The sequence below is a fragment of the Ruditapes philippinarum genome, unplaced genomic scaffold (genome assembly GCF_026571515.1).
Source record: "Ruditapes philippinarum isolate M1 unplaced genomic scaffold, ASM2657151v2 ctg2604_1_1_1_1, whole genome shotgun sequence".
NCBI lineage: Eukaryota > Metazoa > Mollusca > Bivalvia > Venerida > Veneridae > Ruditapes > Ruditapes philippinarum.
In genome coordinates, this window is record NW_026857602.1 from 276,706 (window position 1) to 293,790 (window position 17,085).

Here is a 17,085-nt window from a genome sequence, read left to right on the forward strand (position 1 = left end):
GTTTTCTAGATATTGATGAATGTTTGTTGGGTATTGACGGGTGTTCAGACAACTGTACTAACATTTACGGTGGATATGAATGTTCCTGTGCCGAGGGTTATACGCTTAATTTTGACAAAACAACATGCATTGGTGAGCTTTACTTTTACATTCTCTGTCGTTAAAAAAATGATTATAATGAAAATAACAAAGTATTATATTAAACGAAACTTTTTTAATAATTGTAAATTGTATGCAAGTTCTAAACATTTTCTTAATATTGTGAATGGACAACATGACTTTCTTATTGTAACGTGTACCGAGCGAATGTACAACAAATATTTTATAATTTTTTCTTCGGGCTACCTGCCGTTTGATTAGATACAAATGATTATGAAATTATCATATATCATAAACAATCAGCTTGAATTATAACTCCGAAATACACTATTAAATTCTCAAAAGTCTAAATATAGTAAATATGTTTACAATATAACACTATGAAATAATTCAAAAGCTATAAACTCGATAATTATGCCCCCACTTCAAAGAAGAGGCAGGGGGTATATTGCTTTGCACTTGTCAGTCCGTCGGTCCGTCGGTCCGTAGACCAAATGGTTTCCGAGTGATAACTAAAGAATGCTTAGGCCTAGGAACTTTAAACTTGGTATGGTGATTGGTCATGACCAGTAGAAGACTCCTATTGATTTTGGGGTCAAGGGGTCAAAGGTCAAGGTCACATTGACCTTGTAGGTAAAAATGGTTTCCGATCAATAACTAAAGAACGCTTAGGCCTAGGAACTTCAAACTTGGTATGGTGATTGGTCATGACCAGCAGATGACCCCTATTGATTTTGGAGTCAAGGGGTCAAAGGTCAAGGTCACATTGACCTTGTAGGTAAAAATGGTTTCTGATCAATAACTAAAGAACGCTTAGGCCTAGGAACTTCAAACTTGGTATGGTGATTGGTCATGACCAGCAGACAACCCCTATTGATTTTGGGGTCAAGGGGTCAAAGGTCAAGGTCACATTGACCTTGTAGGTAAAAATGGTTTCCGATCAATAACTAAAGAACGCTTAGGCCTAGGAACTTCAAACTTGGTATGGTGATTGGTCATGACCAGCAAATGACTCCTTTTGATTTTCGGGTCAAGGGGTCAAAGGTCAAGGTCACATTGACCTTGTAGGTAAAAACGTTTTTCGATCAATAACTAAAGAACCCTTAGGCCTAGGAACTTCAAACTTGGTATGATGATTGGTCATGGCCAGCAGATGGCCCCTTTTGATTTAGGGGTCAAATGTCAGGGTCACATTGACCTTGTAGGTGAAAACAGTTTCCAATCAATAACTTAAGAACGCTTAGGCCTAGAAACTTCAAACTTGGTATGATGATTGATCATGACCAGCAGATGACCCCTATTGATTTTGGGGTCAAGGGGTCAAAGGTCAAGGTCACATTAACCTTGTAGGTAAAAATGGTTTCTGATCAATAACTAAAGAACCCTTAGGCCTAGGAACTTCAAACTTGGTATGGTGATTGGTCATGACCAGTAGATGACCCCTATTGATTTTGGGGTCAAGGGGTCAAAGGTCAAGGTCACATTGACCTTGTAGGTAAAAATGGTTTCCGATCAATAACTAAAGAACGCTTAGGCCTAGGAACTTCAAACTTGGTAGAATCATTGGTCATGACCAGCAGATGACCCCTATTGATTTTGGGGTCAAGGGGTCAAAGGTCAAGGTCACATTGACGTTGTAGGTAAAAACGGTTTCCGATCAATAACTAAATCAAGCTTAGGCCTAGGAACTTCAAACTTGGTATGGTGATTTACACGACCAGCCGATGACCGCTATTGATTTTGGAGTCAAGGGGTCAAAGGTCAAGGTCACATTGACCTTGTAGGTAAAAATGGTTTCTGATCAATACCTTAAGAATCCTTAGGCCTAGGAACTTCAAACTTGGTATGGTGATTGGTCATGACCAGCAGACAACCCCTATTGATTTTGGGGTCAAGGGGTCAAAGGTCAAGGTCACATTGACCTTGTAGATAAAAATGGTTTCCGATCAATAACTAAAGAACGCTTAGGCCTAGGAACTTCAAACTTGGTATGGTGATTTGTCATGACCAGCAGATGACCCCTATTGATTTTGGGGTCAAGGGGTCAAAGGTCAAGGTCACATTGACCTTGTTGGTAAAAACGTTTTCCGATCAATAACTAATGAACCCTTAGGCCTAGGAACTTCAAACTTGATATGATGATTGGTCATGACCAGCAGATGACCCCTATTGATTTTTGGATCAAGGGTCAAAGGTCAAGGTCACATTGACCTTGTAGGTTAAAACGGTTTCTGATCAATAACTAAAGAATGCATAGGCCTAGGAACTTCAAACTTGGTATGATGATTGGTCATGACCAGTAGATGACCCCTATTGATTTTAGGGTCAAGGGGTCAATGTCATATTGACCTTGTACTTAATGACGGTTTGTGACCAATAACTCAACAACTCAAGTTGCCTTGGTTGATTTTATATTAAACTAAAAATGCTTTTGGTATACACATTTGAAGGTCTTATGTAATATAACAACTTGGCTCTCATTAATGAGGCCTACATGATTCATAAAATTTATGCATACATTATTTGTAAGATTTGTAATAACTTAAATTGCTGCACACAACCTATGGGGTCACAATAATTATTACCTTGTGACTAGTCATGACCTGAAGATACTAGATTACCCTTATTAATTGTTTGTTCACTGGGTCAGAAGTCATGCATAATAACCTGATCATATGACTAATTGGCTGCCGATAGGGGGCATACATGTTTTACAAACATATCTTGTTTCCTATAGTTTAGCAACTACCTCCCTAGGAAGATAAGCTGCTGGTATGGATTTATAACAAAGTTCCAACTATACAAAGCTTATTTCGTTTTAAATCAACCTCTGGATTTTTAATACCTATATGTTACCAATTCAATGATAGCGAGGCTTTCTATATGTGGAGGTCTATAAGTACCCAGAGTCAAATACAATTTCACAAACTTTAATATAACGACACTATATCCACGAAGCGAGGCTTCAGTTGGAAATATTTACTTTGGCCAATTATTATTTTATACCTATGAAGCCAGACTTCAATTAGATATACCTCTATGTGTGAAATACGTATAATAACCTGATCCCGGTGAATTCCTCTGCAGACTGAGTAATTATGCTTTAATCGCCGTATTTATACCTGCTGAGATGATCGCTCAAGCATGACTAAATTTTCATTGGCTGATTAGAATAACCATAATCACTGAAACGTTCATTACATTATACGATATAAAACTTTTATTGAAAAAACGTATACCAAACGTATATTCTAAAGTACCGTAAACTAAAATATATTGTCGCAATATAAACAAATAACATAATAGATAGTTAACACTAAAATCATTTCAGTAAGACAAAATCTCCATTTTAAAACAAGCTGAGTAAAAATGTCTTAACGTTACATTATTACCGGAATAACCACTATAAACAAGTACAGTAACCTCCACTTATAACGATATCGTTTATATCGATACACCTCTTATCACGATGCTGTTGCATGGTCCCGACTTTTGGCCTCTCGGATATAACGATGTTACGGAAATAACGATATAAATTCGACGGTCTTATATATATATATATGTGGTATCTAGATTACAATGCGTATATCAACTTGAGGACTGAGTTTGGATTACATTCTGTACAAATTCAAAAGAACTTTAAGTAGCATTAATATAAGTATTGAAAAACAGTAATTGATAAGGGTGTATTTGTTATCCCTTAATTAAAGATATCCCTGCTTTCCAAGAGCGTAATAGGATCATCTATGTTAATATTTATAGTGATTTAGTCGCATTGATCAAGTAATGTAAATTATCATTTTTCGTTTTCAGTTTCAACAAATTTTAATGTCACTTAGTCTACCGTGCGGAAAACTCGACCTTGATATTTTTCAATTTTTCATTTTCTCCACTTCACAGATGCAGACGAATGTTCTTTGAATACAGACGATTGTCACCAAGTGTGCAACAACTCTATAGGTAGCTTCACGTGTGACTGTTTCAATGGATACAGATTAAATTCCGACTTAAAGTCTTGCGATGGTAAACACTTTAATTTAAAGTTTAAGTTTATACGTGTATAAACCTCGAGTACTTTGACAACATTATGCTCACTCTTTTTTTGTCAAATAGAGCTTTATTAGTTTTACATTTCAAAGGATTGACTATTATAAGGGTCATGTTATCGTTGTTTTACAACTGCCGTCTTTGAAAAGGCTTTGCGTAAGACGTTCAATTGAATGCACATTTTTAACAGCTAACAAGTAACGAATAAATATGATAAAGTGGCCGTGCATAATTTGTATATAAACATAAAGCATCTTGAAACACTTAATTATCATCTTTTATTCATAGATATCAACGAGTGCACGGAAAACATTGACGATTGTGAACAGGTCTGTATAAATAACATAGGAAGCTACAGTTGTCAATGTAACGCAGGATATCAGCTAAACGATAGCAACAAAACTTGTGATGGTAAATATAACAAATTGTCCTATCTTTCTTTGGTAGAAACACCAATCTTGACAGTGTACATTTAAAGCTGTATGCCTCCAGATGAGCCAAACTAATTTAAAGGAAATCAAACTTGAGATATGAGTACTAAAAATTTAAGAAAAGTAAACGATTCAAGATTCAAGTAATAACTTACATGTTATTTGTGTTAAATGACTGATTTTGCAGTTTTTTTTATCAGTATGCGTAATTCTATTGCGTGTCTAACGTAGTAAGGGCTATATTTGCATATTTTGACCTTTTTTTGGTAAATTACTTAGATTTTAATATCATTTGCAATGTATAAATTACTTTTTTTGTTCACTTCACAACATTTTACTTTTTTTAATACAGTTTAAAATTGTTCATGAAAATTAGCATGAATCTGGAGGCACGCTGCTTTAGGCACTATTAATATTTTATTTTTTTTTTGGTAGGTCACTAATATCAGTAAGAAATACTATTGCGATGTAGCAGTTTTTGAAGGAAATCATAATAACGGCATTCAATGTAGTGTTAGGGAAGCCCAAAAAATAATACAATAAGTATAAAAAAATTAATGTATATCAATATATAATGATACGAATATAAATTTCATGAATGTCTTTTAAATTTCAATCCTACATGTCAACGGATGCACAGCTTATTTATTTCCTGTCTTAATTGTTGTCTTGTATCAGAACAAAAATGTATAAAATAATTATATCCCGTTATATTTCTAGATATTGATGAATGCATTGACCAGACGCATGACTGCACTCAACTCTGTAACAATAGTGTTGGTAATTTCACATGTAACTGTAACGGAGGATACATTCTTGATACAGACGGGAAAACATGCAACGGTATTACATTATTTATATTTATTTTTGAAGACCGTTGATTAAAATTTCAATTCAGAAAAATCATAATATTTTATAATACAAATAATAAAGTAATGTTTTTATTTCGATTTTGTATTAATTCAAGTATCGTTTCATTTTTTATTACGGAATATGAACAAAGGTCTTAGTATGTGTTTTTTATGTCAAAATATTTGTCTTCAGGCCTGTTTGCACAACATTTGAAAAGATTATACCGAAACACAATATCAATTAAGGAAATCTAAAAAATCTGGCGCATAAAACAACAACAAGAAATGGCTTCTAACATAAATTGATGCCATTATGAATACATTCTTAATGCAACTTAAAAGTTAACGCAACAGTTATGTCTTTTTCTATTACATAGACATCAACGAGTGTTTAGAGAAAACTGATATGTGTGAACAAAACTGTGGGAATACTGTTGGAAGCTACTTTTGTCAATGTAACATTGGGTATCGTCTAAATGATGACAACACAACATGTGACGGTAAATATTCGAAATACGTTATAATTATGCATTGATATCATACAAAACACATTTAGAATTAAATCTTGAAACTCTAGTAAAGGGGAAATAACACAGAACCTATTTTGTTTTTTTTAAATGATTTGTATTGTTATTTGAATAAAGAAATACCCAATTTGCAACTTAGAGAAATCATTGTGCTTAAGTCTGAATCTTGAACCACTCTGTTACGTATGTTTCAATTGTAAATATGCAAACAACTATTAAAATGTTTTACATTTCTTCGTTATAATTGTTACACAAATATCTTAGTATGTAGAATATTAATTATAGTCCGTTGCAATTTTAGGAATTGATGAATGCATTGACCAGACACATGATTGTACTCAACTCTGTAACAATAGTGTTGGTAATTTTACGTGTGACTGTAACGGAGGTTATATTCTTGATTCCGACGGCAAAACATGTAACGGTAATACATTATTGATATTAGCTTCGATGATTACATTTTCTTTTGAAATCCTTTAAAGTTTGAATAATAACCATATATCTACATGATATTTTCAGTCTACACCAATCAAAGAACTACGAACACCATTCTATAGCCTGTACTTAGTGGCGACTGTTTGGTTTTAGTTTATTAGTACTTTATTGAAGCTATTCAATGTACAGGTGCAAGTACATGGAAAAATAACAACAACAAATGTTAACCTATAATGAGCAAATGTATCTGACTACAAGTTATATAGCAACAAAAGCAACAGTCCTACCTTCCGCGTCCTCTTTGGTTATTTATTTTATACTTATTGATACTTGATATTTATGAAATTAATGGACATAAACAAATTATACATAACATAGACGACATGTTTCATTGTTTTTTCTTTTTGCAGACATCTTTTTTAATTGTTTGATAACAGTCTCAGAAATTTGGCAAACACACATTGGTATAATTATATATGTATTTTATTTGTGTTTTAACGACTGTGACTCCAATGAAGATTGTCTTGTCTCAATTGTGTAAAATGAGTGTGTTCCCAATCAGTCTATGTTTGCGTTTTACCTTCCATAAACAGATGTGAATGAATGTGATACTGGTGATGGCGGTTGCGGACAAATCTGTTCAAATAACGTCGGCTCGTTTTCCTGCTCTTGTAACCTAGGATACGAGCTCGATACGGATTTCCGTTCCTGTCTAGGTAAGTGAATGTTTGAATTGATAACTGAACCAATATAACAAATATTGTACCTAATATTTTTAAATCATTCCATATACTCTGAAATGATATTTTGAATTGATAACTGAACCAATATAACAAATATTGTACCTAATATTTTTAAATCATTCCATATACTCTGAAATGATATTTTTCTCGCAACATTTTGATCTTTGTTTAAGATATTGATGAATGCCTGAATGCGACGGACAACTGTGATCAAATATGTTCAAACACTGACGGAAGTTTTACATGCTCTTGTAACAGCGGATATTCTCTACATGGGGACAACTTTACTTGTCAAGGTCTTGTTGTTTATTTACTTCCCATATTTCTTTTTTTCAGAAAGCAAATACTTTAGGTCGAAGCTACAAATTGCTTTTTTCCATATCCATTCATACAGATTTATCATAAAAATAAATGTTCATTTAGCACAAAGAAAGCCTCCTTCGCGCATACTTATATAAAAAAAGAAAAATAAGATATTATTCGTTTACTTGTGTTATTCTCTAAATAGATACAATAAAGTTGCAATAAAATGTTTTAAAACTCAACACTTAAAAATTTGACCAAGAAATTCGCATTGTTTTTAAGATACTTTAGAATCCTTTTTTTAGATATCAATGAATGCACTCTTGGAAAAGATGGTTGTGGACAGATTTGTACAAACATAATTGGAAGTTATTCTTGCGTTTGTTTACCAGGCTATAGTTTGAACACAGATGGGCAGACTTGTGATGGTATATATATTCTAACACAGTAACACATGATTTGCTTAAAAATATTTTTGTAAGAGTTTCTACGCACCGAAAACTTTGAATAAAACTTTGAATTTCTCATTACATCAATACTTTGATTTTGTATTTGAAACGGCTAATCACTGGGTTTTTACAAAGTATCTTATAACCATGACTTCGAATACTAATTTTTAGAAACTCGCACCTATATTATGTCATTAATAGAAGATACTAAAAGTTTTCTAGAGAAAGATTCAAATAGTTACCAGAAAATGCACAAGTTAGTATAGGCCATGTTGCTTCATAGCTGAGTCCGCCAGCTAAGCTCAAAAGTAATAGCATCGGATTTATGATCCAGAGGTCGCCGGTTCGACCCACCGACGAGTCATTTCTCAATGACAATTTATCTCGGACAATGATGGTTATTTTACCTTTCAACGCTGGTTCAGAAATCGTTACTGTACTGTTGAATAAGTAGTTGTTTGCTTACGGAGAAATCGGTAACTACATTTTAGTTATCCAGGAAAACCGTTAAGGTGGATCAACCGCCTAGATATGACCAAAAATGTGAAAAAATTGGGGTTAAGCAGAAAAATATCGAAAGTAAAAGCCTCATAATTGCTTTGAATGCTTATATGTTGTTGTAAAAGTGGAATCGCCTTAAATCATTAAAAACATATAATACGTTTGTTTCTCTTAACATGTTGTTTTATAAATAAATAAATAAATAAATAAATAAATAAATAAATAAATAAATAAATAAATAAATAAATTATAGCATATATATTTAACTTGTTTCTTTATTATTTTCATATAGATGTAAATGAATGTGTTCACGACAACAATGACTGTGAACAAAATTGTACAAATCTTGTTGGAAGCTATCTTTGTGGCTGTTTCAATGGATATGAACTAAATAGTGATAATAAAACATGTGCAGGTATACACTTTAAGATAAATATGTAATTCATTTGCATATTTGCAATGCAGTTTAGACTGATAATATGCAACATTTGATAACATTACATATATTTACATATAGTGTACAATGTGCATTCATATACTTTTATTGTAAACGATTTTGAAAGTGAAGTGAAATATACGTAAATATACTTAATGTTTTTGTAGGGAATGAAGTAAATTAAAAACAAAGCAAATACCGAATATTAAAACATGTTCAAACTAGAAATGTGTCATCATGCCACGGATGCCCCCGCATACAGCCAAAATTTCAGACGGTGCATTAATTATTATTTTCATTTTAAGTTCAAAGCCCTTAAAACTTTTCAATGTTAACACAAACCATTTTCATACAATGTTCAAGGCACTGAAAATATTCAGTGTTAACCTTTTAAAAATAGCATATTGCATATTTGTAGCCAAAATAATGGCTAAAAGTATGAGTGCTGAAACTGAAAGTTCAAAATTTTTCCAACATTCAGGAAAGATAAGTTTGTCTAAATTCATTGAACCAAGACCAAATTCAAACTTAAACTGCTTGTTCCTAAGATGTATCTTTATTATTTTCAAAGTGAAAAGGACATAACTCTGCCAAAAAATCATCAAACCATGACCAAATTCCAACTTGACCTGCCCATTCCTTTGACATATCCATATGTCAAATTTAAGTTGAATATGTAACACTGTTGGGTAGATAATGAACAGAAACTGTAAATTTCATATTATTTTCAAAATGAAAGGGGCATTACTCTGCCAAAAATCTTTGAACCATGACCAAATACGAACTTGGCCTGGGCATTCCAAAAACATATCCATATGTAAAATTTGAGTTGAATGTGTTGTACCATAGGGGAGATAATAAACGGAAACTGAAAATTTCATATAACTTTCAAAGTGAAAGGGGCATAACTCTGCCAAAAATCATTGAACCATGACCAAATTTAAACTTGACCTGCGCATTCCTTTGACGCATCCATATGTCAAGTTTGAGTTGAATGTGTTGTACCGTTGAGGAGATAATGAACGGAAACTGAAACAATTTTCATTATAATTATTTTACAAATGTGGGGTTTTTGAAGTTTTTTATTATGTTACTGTAACGGAGGTTACAACCTTGATACAGACGGGAAAACATGCAATGGTAATTACATTGATATTAACTAATTATCATACTAACTTTTAAAGTTAGTGGTCTTTCCTGATGGTCTTTGGCTATTTAGTTTATACCTTAATTTTTCATTATATTTTATTACTTATTTTTTCATTATATTTATAGAATTCATAGACATGAACAAATTTATACATAATACCATCGACATGTTTTCATTTGCTTTTTCCTTTTTGCAGGCATCTCTTTTAATTGTTTGTTAACAGTCTCAGAAAATATGGCAAACATACACTAGTATATAAATCTATTTCAATAGTATTGATAACGACTATGGCTCCAGTGAAGTTTGTTCTTGTCTAAATTGCATAAAATGAGTGCGTTCCCATTCAAATTGAGTTTTCGTTTTATCTTCTATAAACAGATGTGAATGAGTGTGATACGGGAAATGGCGGGTGTGGACAAGCCTGTTCAAATAGCTTCGGGTCGTTTTTCCTGCTCTTGTAACCTAGGATACGAAGCTTGATACCGATTTTACGATCATGTTTCGGTAAGTGAATGTTAGAATTGATAACTGAGCCATTATAACAAAAAGTTACCTAATATTTTTAAAGGTAGTCATCAAAATTAAGATTATAAAGGAAATATTGTGATTCAATTTGTTAAAAATCAGCTAAAATATCATTAGATAACAGTATAAAATAATGAACTTAGATTAAATCATTCCATTCTTTTCCAGATATTGACGAATGCCTAAATGAGACGGACAACTGTGATCAAATATGTTCAAACACTGACGGAATTTTACATGCTCTTGTAACAGCGGATATTCTCTCCATGCGGTCAACTTTGCTTGTCAAGGTATTGTTATTTATTAACTTCCCATATTTCATATTTTTTTCAGAAAGCAAGAGTACTTTAGGTTGAAGCTACAAATTGCTTTTTATTCATTCATACAGATTTATCATAAGAATAACTATTTTATTTATTTAGCAAAATGAAAGTCTCCTTCACGTAAGCCTATCTAAAACAATAAAATAAAAAATTGAAAAATAAGATTGTATTCGTGTATTTGGGTTATTCTCTGTACATATTAAAATAAGTTTACAAAAAAAAAAAATTATACTGAACACTTGAATATTATACGCTCCTTTTTCAGATATCAATGAATGCACTCTTGGAATAGATGGTTGTGGACAGATTTGTACAAACATAATTGGAAGTTATACTTGCGCTTGTTTACCAGGCTATAGTTTGAACATAGATGGACTGTCTTGTGATGGTATATATCCTTACACAATAACACATGATTTTCTTAAAAAAATAGTTTTGTTAGAGTTTTTACGCACCGGAAACTTTGAAAATGAACATACAAACACTGGAAGTTTCATTACATCAATAAATTGATTTGGTAATTAAAACTGCTGACCACTGATTTTTTTCAAAGTTTCTTATAATTATGATTTTGAATACTAATTTTAATAATTTTTATACAAACTCGCACTTATATTATGTCATTATTTTAAGAAACTAAAAGTTTTCTGGAGAAAGATTCAAATAGTCACCGTACAATTAATATAGGCATAATTGCTTCATAGCTAAGTTATCCAGGAAAATCTTTTAGGTGGATCAACCACCTAGATATGACCAAAAAGGTGTAAAAATTGGGGTTAAGCAGAAACATATCCAAAGTAAAAGCCTCATAACTGCTTTAATTGCTTATATGTTGGTGTAAAAGTTGAATCGCCTTAAAACATTACAAACGTACAATACGTTTCTTTCTTTTAACATGTTGTTTTATAAATAAATAATTTAACTTGTTTTTTTATTAATTTCATATAGATGTAAATGAATGTGTTCAAGACAACAATGACTGTGATCAAAACTGTACTAATCTTGTTGGAAGCTATCTTTGTGACTGTTTCAATGGATACGAACTAAATAGTGATAATAAAACATGTGCAGGTATACACTTCATTTTGACAGCTTATTCATTTTCATATTTGCAATGCAGTTTAGACTGATAATATGCAATAGTTGATAACATTACATATATTTACATTTAGTGTACAATGTGCATTCATATACTTTTATTGTAAACGATTTTGAAAGTGTAGTGAAATTTTGTGGGGAATGAAGTAAATTAAAAACATAGCATATGCCAAATATTAAAACATGTTTCAAATGAAAAATACTGCACTTTACCTGGTGTTTAGAGAAAGTAGGGTTGTAGAGTGGGCACGGACATAGGGGTGGTGACCAGTCAACGCGCCGAACACCTGTGAGTATGATTAATAGGCGATTTCGCAGAAAACCATACGTAAGTATATTGTCATCAAGTAACTAACCTTTTGCAGTTAGATGTTAACATAAAGTTATTGTTAAATCTGTTTTCAGATGTAGATGAATGCGTTCTAGATACTGACGGGTGTGATCAAATATGCACGAACAATATCGGCAGCTTCAACTGTAGCTGTAACACAGGCTATAGTCTGAATATAGATGTATCAACATGTAATGGTACGTAACAAAAATGATCTTATAATGTTTTATTTGAGAGTTGTTCCTATTCTTGTTCTCTCATTTGATTATACAGAGGACAACCCCTAATTAGCGGTCCTGTGTACAGCAAATACTAGTACCTCATTACAACAACAATATCACAAGACTTTACAATAAAATTTACATCTGTGAAATAAAACACCTCTCGGCAGCAACCAAAATCTTTGTCTCCTAAATGATGTTACTCTACATAGGTTACACTAGCATCATTACTTCTATTCTTTTGTTTTTGTTATTACTATTAGAGGAACTCCACTGAGGTCCAAAAGCCTAAACACATAAACTTTTAATTTCGTATATAGATTAGCTGATGCACTTATAACAAAAATAAATGCAAAAGATAGTTAAGAAATTTACTCGAAAATAAATTGAAATCGTATTTTTTACTATTAATAGCCCGATTTGAATGAAAAGCGTTGCAACGCTTTTCAATTTTGGGTCATTTTTCACAATTCGAATAATTACTCAAGAAAATAGGAATGAGCAAACGATCTGATATTTTGCATACTAGTTATTGTTCAAGGTCTACATCAAATAGAACATAAATCTGCAAAAATAAGCCTGAGGCCCGTCGTGTCAAAAATCTTCAGTGGAGTCTCTTTCAATAATAATAGGTGAAGAGACGTAAATATATATTTCAATGTTACAGATATTGACGAATGCACAAAGCAACAAGACAATTGTTCGCAGATCTGCGCCAATACTGTTGGCAGTTTTACATGTTCTTGTAACATTGGCTTCTCACTGGACAATGATATGAGGTCCTGTAATGGTATGTAATTTTGTTTACTTGATTTGTTTTAAATATAAATATTTATTTTCTTGTTTTGAGTTACAATGATTGTTAACTCGAATGCAAAAATGTAAACATTGCAAATATGTACTTTTGCAGATAATTTCTTATGCAAGTGGTTCTTATATTTTAGAAATACTACGTTATATAACTTTGATGATAATCTATACTCGTGTATCATTATTGGTCACATTGGTTGTATGTTCTTGCACTTATCGAGTGACTAATGAAATAATTATTAAGATTAACACTTTGTAAGGTTGTAACTTTCGCATTACACTGCTCATGAACAATGTGGCTGTGTTGAAGTTTATTATTATACCCCCGCACAACGAAGTTGTAAAAGGGGGGGGGGGGTATACTGGAATCAACTTATCCGTCCGGCCGTCCAGCCGTCCGTTAGCAATCAATGTAATGTTAGAGAATCCCAGAAAATAATGCAATAAGTGATAGATTAATGTATTCATAAGTAAGATACAAATATAAATTTCATTAATATCTTTACATTTCAATCGTACATATCAACGGATGCACAGCTTATTTATTTCATGTGTTCATTGTTGTCTTGTATCAGAATGAAAATGTATAAAATTATTATATCCCGTTATATTTCTAGATATTGATGAATGCATTGACCAGACACATGACTGCACTCAACTCTGTAATAATAGTGTCGGTAATTTCACATGTAACTGTAACGGAGGATACATTCTTGATACAGACGGGAAAACATGCAACGGTATTACATGATTTATATTTATTTTTGAAGACCGATCGTTTAAGTTTCAATTCAGAAAAAAATCATAACATTTCATAATACAAAAAATAAAATAATGATTTTGATTTCGATTTTGTATTAATTTAAGTATCGTTTCAATTTACATTACGGAATTTGAAACAAAGGTTTTAGTATGTGTTTTTTATGTCAAAATATTTGTCTTTAGACCTGTTTGTACCACACTTGAAAAGATTATACCAAAACACGATATCAATTAAGGAGATTTAAAAAATCTGGCGCTTAAAACAACAACAAGAAATGGCTTCTAACATAAATTGATGCCATTATGAATACATTCTTAATGCAACTTAAAAGTTAACGCAACAGTTATGTCTTTTTCTATTGCATAGACATCAACGAGTGTTTAGAGAAAACTGATATGTGTGAACAAAACTGTGGTAATACTGTTGGAAGCTACTTTTGTCAATGTAACATTGGGTATCGTCTAAATGATGACAACACAACATGTGACGGTAAATATTTGAAATACGTTATAATTATGCATTTATATCATACAAAACACATTAATAATCACATCTTGAAACTCTATTAAAGGAGAAATAACACAGAACCTATTTTGTTTTTTAAAATGATTTGTATTGTTATTTGAATAAAGAATTACCCAATTGCAATTTAGAGAAATTTGTGCTTAAGTCTGAATCCTGAACCACTCTATTATGTATGTTTCAATTGTAAATATGCAAACAACTATTAAAATGTTTTACATTTCTTCGTTATAATTGTTACATAAATATCTTAGTATGTAGAATATTAATTATAGTCCGTGCAATTTTAGATATTGATGAATGCATTGACCAGACACATGACTGTACTCAACTCTGTAACAATAGTGTCGGTAATTTTACATGTTACTGTAACGGAGGTTACAACCTTGATACAGACGGGAAAACATGCAATGGTAATACATTGATATTAACTAATTATCATACTAACTTTTAAAGTTAGTGGTCTTTCCTGATGGTCTTTGGCTATTTAGTTTATACTTAATTTTTCATTATATTTATTACTTATTTTTTCATTATATTTATAGAATTCATAGACATGAACAAATTTATACATAATACCATCGACATGTTTCATTTGCTTTTTCCTTTTTGCAGGCATCTCTTTTAATTGTTTGTTAACAGTCTCAGAAATATGGCAAACATACACTAGTATATAAATCTATTTCAATAGTATTGATAACGACTATGGCTCCAGTGAAGTTTGTCTTGTCTAAATTGCATAAAATGAGTGCGTTCCCATTCAAATTGAGTTTTCGTTTTATCTTCTATAAACAGATGTGAATGAGTGTGATACGGGAAATGGCGGGTGTGGACAAGCCTGTTCAAATAGCTTCGGGTCGTTTTCCTGCTCTTGTAACCTAGGATACGAGCTTGATACCGATTTACGATCATGTTTCGGTAAGTGAATGTTAGAATTGATAACTGAGCCATTATAACAAAAAGTTACCTAATATTTTTAAAGGTAGTCATCAAAATTAAGATTATAAAGGAAATATTGTGATTCAATTTGTTAAAAATCAGCTAAAATATCATTAGATAACTGTATAAAATAATGAACTTAGATTAAATCATTCCATAGAATTCATTCTTTTCCAGATATTGACGAATGCCTAAATGAGACGGACAACTGTGATCAAATATGTTCAAACACTGACGGAAGTTTTACATGCTCTTGTAACAGCGGATATTCTCTGCATGCGGTCAACTTTGCTTGTCAAGGTATTGTTATTTATTAACTTCCCATATTTCATATTTTTTTCAGAAAGCAAGAGTACTTTAGGTTGAAGCTACAAATTGCTTTTTATTCATTCATACAGATTTATCATAAGAATAACTATTTTATTTATTTAGCAAAATGAAAGTCTCCTTCACGTAAGCCTATCTAAAACAATAAAATAAAAAATTGAAAAATAAGATTGTATTCGTGTATTTGGGTTATTCTCTGTACATATTAAAATAAGTTTACAAAAAAAAAAAATTATACCGAATACTTGAATATTATACGCTCCTTTATTAGATATCAATGAATGCACTCTTGGAAAAGATGGTTGTGGACAGATTTGTACAAACATAATTGGAAGTTATACTTGCTCTTGTTTACCAGGGTATAGTTTGAACATAGATGGCCTGTCTTGTGATGGTATATATTCTTACACAGTAACACATGATTTTCTTAAAAAATAGTTTTGTTAGAGTTTTTACGCACCGGAAACTTTGAAAATGAACATACAAACACTGGAAGTTTCATTACATCAATAAATTGATTTGGTGATTAAAACTGCTGACCACTGATTTTTTTTCAAAGTTTCTTATAATTATGATTTTGAATACTAATTTTAATAATTTTTATACAAACTCGCACTTATATTATGTCATTATTTTAAGAAACTAAAAGTTTTCTGGAGAAAGATTCAAATAGTCACCGTACAATTAATATAGGCATAATTGCTTCATAGCTAAGTTATCCAGGAAAATCTTTTAGGTGGATCAACCACCTAGATATGACCAAAAAGGTGTAAAAATTGGGGTTAAGCAGAAACATATCCAAAGTAAAAGCCTCATAACTGCTTTAATTGCTTATATGTTGGTGTAAAAGTTGAATCGCCTTAAAACATTAAAAACGTACAATAAATTTCTTTCTTTTAACATGTTGTTTTATAAATAAATAATTTAACTTGTTTTTTTTTTTATTAATTTCATATAGATGTAAATGAATGTGTTCAAGACAACAATGACTGTGATCAAAACTGTACTAATCTTGTTGGAAGCTATCTTTGTGGCTGTTTCAATGGATACGAACTAAATAGTGATAATAAAACATGTGCAGGTATACACTTCATTTTGACAGCTTATTCATTTTCATATTTGCAATGCAGTTTAGACTGATAATATGCAATAGTTGATAACATTACATATATTTACATTTAGTGTACAATGTGCATTCATTTACTTCTATTGTAAACGATTTTGAAAGTGTAGTGAAATTTTGTGGGGAATGAA

The 17,085-nt window shown here is 31.7% G+C and overlaps 1 protein-coding gene across 1 annotated transcript in view; it reads left to right on the forward strand.

Annotated features, from left to right (window-relative positions):
• Window positions 1–17,085, forward strand: part of LOC132750297 (fibrillin-2-like) — a 72,837-nt gene that overhangs the window by 43,665 nt on the left and 12,087 nt on the right. The window contains exons 39-59 of the mRNA XM_060740246.1: window positions 10–132; window positions 4,000–4,122; window positions 4,435–4,557; window positions 5,298–5,420; window positions 5,806–5,928; window positions 6,257–6,379; window positions 6,984–7,106; window positions 7,307–7,429; window positions 7,742–7,864; window positions 8,679–8,801; window positions 11,086–11,208; window positions 11,769–11,891; window positions 12,324–12,446; window positions 13,138–13,260; window positions 13,898–14,020; window positions 14,410–14,532; window positions 14,856–14,978; window positions 15,361–15,483; window positions 15,682–15,804; window positions 16,103–16,225; window positions 16,790–16,912. Of these exons, the coding sequence (XP_060596229.1) occupies window positions 10–132; window positions 4,000–4,122; window positions 4,435–4,557; window positions 5,298–5,420; window positions 5,806–5,928; window positions 6,257–6,379; window positions 6,984–7,106; window positions 7,307–7,429; window positions 7,742–7,864; window positions 8,679–8,801; window positions 11,086–11,208; window positions 11,769–11,891; window positions 12,324–12,446; window positions 13,138–13,260; window positions 13,898–14,020; window positions 14,410–14,532; window positions 14,856–14,978; window positions 15,361–15,483; window positions 15,682–15,804; window positions 16,103–16,225; window positions 16,790–16,912 (2,583 nt within the window). The remainder of the gene's footprint in view (window positions 1–9; window positions 133–3,999; window positions 4,123–4,434; window positions 4,558–5,297; window positions 5,421–5,805; window positions 5,929–6,256; window positions 6,380–6,983; window positions 7,107–7,306; window positions 7,430–7,741; window positions 7,865–8,678; window positions 8,802–11,085; window positions 11,209–11,768; window positions 11,892–12,323; window positions 12,447–13,137; window positions 13,261–13,897; window positions 14,021–14,409; window positions 14,533–14,855; window positions 14,979–15,360; window positions 15,484–15,681; window positions 15,805–16,102; window positions 16,226–16,789; window positions 16,913–17,085) is intronic.